The 2579-nt window shown below is 47.0% G+C and overlaps 1 protein-coding gene across 3 annotated transcripts in view; it reads right to left on the bottom strand.

Annotated features, from left to right (window-relative positions):
- Positions 1-1359, bottom strand: part of SLC11A2 (solute carrier family 11 (proton-coupled divalent metal ion transporter), member 2) — a 45633-nt gene extending 44274 nt beyond the window's left edge. For 2 of the 3 annotated variants that reach the window (XR_001512755.1, XR_001512756.1), the window contains exon 1: positions 1292-1359. Coding sequence is in view for 1 of the 3 variants with exons in the window: in XM_015559632.1 (XP_015415118.1) it covers positions 1292-1337 (46 nt within the window). In the remaining 2 variants the exon portion in view is untranslated. The remainder of the gene's footprint in view (positions 1-1291) is intronic. The other variant, XM_015559632.1, reaches the window with a different exon arrangement.
- Between the last annotated feature and the right edge of the window lie 1220 nt (positions 1360-2579).

The following is a 2579-nucleotide window of genomic DNA, read 5'->3' as shown; positions in this document are numbered from 1 at the left end:
CCTTCGGAGCGGTCCAGCCCCCGGAGTGCGGTTTGGAGGCCCCCGCCCAGCAGACAGATTAAGTTTCGGGCAATAGTTCCCTGTGGCCTCACGTTAGCTACTGACAATCAGCTTGTTTCTTCTGGAGACGTGGCTCGCCCTAAAAAGTGCAGCTCCGCCCTGTGAAGTGCAGCTCCACCCGATACAGTAGAGCCACCTGCAAAGACCACGTCCTCTCGCCCCCAGAGCCTCATCATAGTATCTGTGCCCTATCGAGAGCACCCCACACCTGAGAGGAACTGCGAAACATCAGCTAGTGCAACCAGTTCGACCGCATCAGGTGCCTTACTCCCAAGCCTTTGTAATGAATCCTTTCCCTCCATTCTACCCATCTGCCTCGCTTCTTCCCCCAAGATTTACCTGCATCTCCCCCAGAGTAATCCCACTCCATCGCCAGCCTCAACCTCACACTCTAGAGCAGTGGTTCTCAACCTTGGCTGCACATTAGAATCACCTGGGAATCTTTTTAAAATCCTGATTTCTGGACCTCATCCTCCTGAAATTCTGTTTCTTTGTTACTAATGTTGTGGCCCCCCGACCCCATAACAAAGAAACAGAATTTCCGGAGGATGAGACCCAGAAATCAGGATTTTAAAAAGATTCCCAGGTGATTCTAATGTGCAGCCAAGGTTGAGAACCACTGCTCTAGAGTGTTTCTCTGAAGATGGCAGTCAGACCAGTGATGCGACAGAGGGGAGAAAACAAATGGTTTGACAAACCACCCTACTTTTTTCTTCTTGTTCAGAGCTATAGAAACATTCTTAGACACCCTCCCCCTTATATCCAAGATAACCAAGCTTATCTAACCAACTCACAGGCCTTAGAGAGATAAAGCAAAAACCCCTCCAATTCTTTCTTCGTGTAAAAACTGCTAGGAGAAAATGTTACTAGTTGTAAAAGAGTCCAACAGAGGAGAAAAAGGAGAGTAAATTGACAAAAGAAAAATCCAAATAAAGTACAAAGTAGAAAACGCGGGGGACCAAAAACTGGGCTGAGCATCGTCAGTTATCTGGTACAGGCTGGTGTGCACACAGACTTTCTCCTGGAGAGAAAAGAAAATGCACAAATTAGTCCTGAGGATCTCTCTGTAGCACACCTGGGGAGTTCCAGAAAGTCTCTCCAGACCAGAACCTTTCCTCTGGGAACCTCTGCTGCAACTAGAAAATAAAATGGCTGTAGCCACTCTTGTGCCCTTCTCGGTGGGCTCAGCTGGGCCACCTCCCCGGCTGTTGCATACTTACTAGTTACTTACTTAGCTCACATTGTGGTGCTGCCTCCGTCTTACGCTGCTTCTTCATTGTGCAGAACGGGTTTGACTTCCTCCAGTGCTAGCTCGTCTATAGAAGCAGACAAGTGAGCCTCCCTTGCTTAAATAAGGGCACCGAGGCTGCTCTGGGTAACGCAACACTGATAAAGACACAGCAAGGAATTTCAAGAGGCAATCCACCTCCTTCAAAGCATAATCAAATTTCATCTTTGACCTGCCATGAAAAGGGAAGCATCATATATCTGCCACTCCTAGATATTAATGAACAATTAATTGAGTTTGAAAACTTGTAATCTAAGATTTCATCTGTTCTCTCTGACAGGAGATAGAGGCGGTGTATGAAAGGGGTGAAGTCAGAGGCATTGCTTTCCTCCAGGACGCCACTCCTCCGGGAGTAAAGTTGGTTGGGGCGCTTGTACCAGGGCTGCATGTGCACTGGGACTCTGCTCCCCTGAGACGTAAACTGAAACCAATTAACCCCGAGCTTGACAGTCCACAAGTATGTTCCACATAGTACGTGAGCACTGATGCCATTAGGAGTCGTCTCCGGGTGTGGGTGAAAATGCCACCCGCCTATCCCTTGGGACTTTAAGGACCTGCTGGCATTAGTTCAATCAGTGATTCACAGGCGGACAACAAAGCCGCACAAATCCAGGACTCTGTGACTGATGAAAGAAAGAAAAGGAAGGGAGGGAGGGAGAAAGGGAGAAAGGGAGAAAGGGAAGGAGAAAGAAAGAGGGGAGGGAGGAAGGAAGGAAGGAAGAAAGAGGGATGGAGGGAGGGAGAGAGGATGGATAATGAAGGCTTCTGAGAAAGAGGGGAAGAAGGGAGGGAGGAAGGGAAGAAGGAAGGAAAAAAAGGAAGTACCTTGAGACTGAAAAAACAAAACAAAACAGAGGAAGTCCAGAATTTCTCAATCTGGGAGGAATTTCAAGGATGAGGAAAATTTGCCTCAGGCAAATAAATAGCTTAGTAGATCAGCTGGAGAGGCAAAGCTGGAAAGGAGACGCTTTGGGGTGGGGTGAGGAGAACGGGATGGGATACTGGAAGGAGTTGCTGCCTTCAGAAAGCTTTCTGGTAGTTTTAAAGCAGTGGTTCTCAACCTTCCTAATGCTGCGGCCCTTTAATACAGTTCCTCATGTTGTGGTGACCCCCAACCATAAAATTATTTTCGTTGCTACTTCATAACTGTAATTTTGCTACTGTTATGAATCGTAATGTAAATATCTGATATGCAGGATGTATTTTCATTGTTACAAATTGAACATAATTA

This window comes from Myotis davidii, unplaced genomic scaffold (assembly GCF_000327345.1).
Source record: "Myotis davidii unplaced genomic scaffold, ASM32734v1 scaffold233, whole genome shotgun sequence".
Classification (NCBI taxonomy): Eukaryota; Metazoa; Chordata; class Mammalia; order Chiroptera; family Vespertilionidae; genus Myotis; species Myotis davidii.
This window is presented reverse-complemented; position numbering and strand designations above follow the sequence as displayed.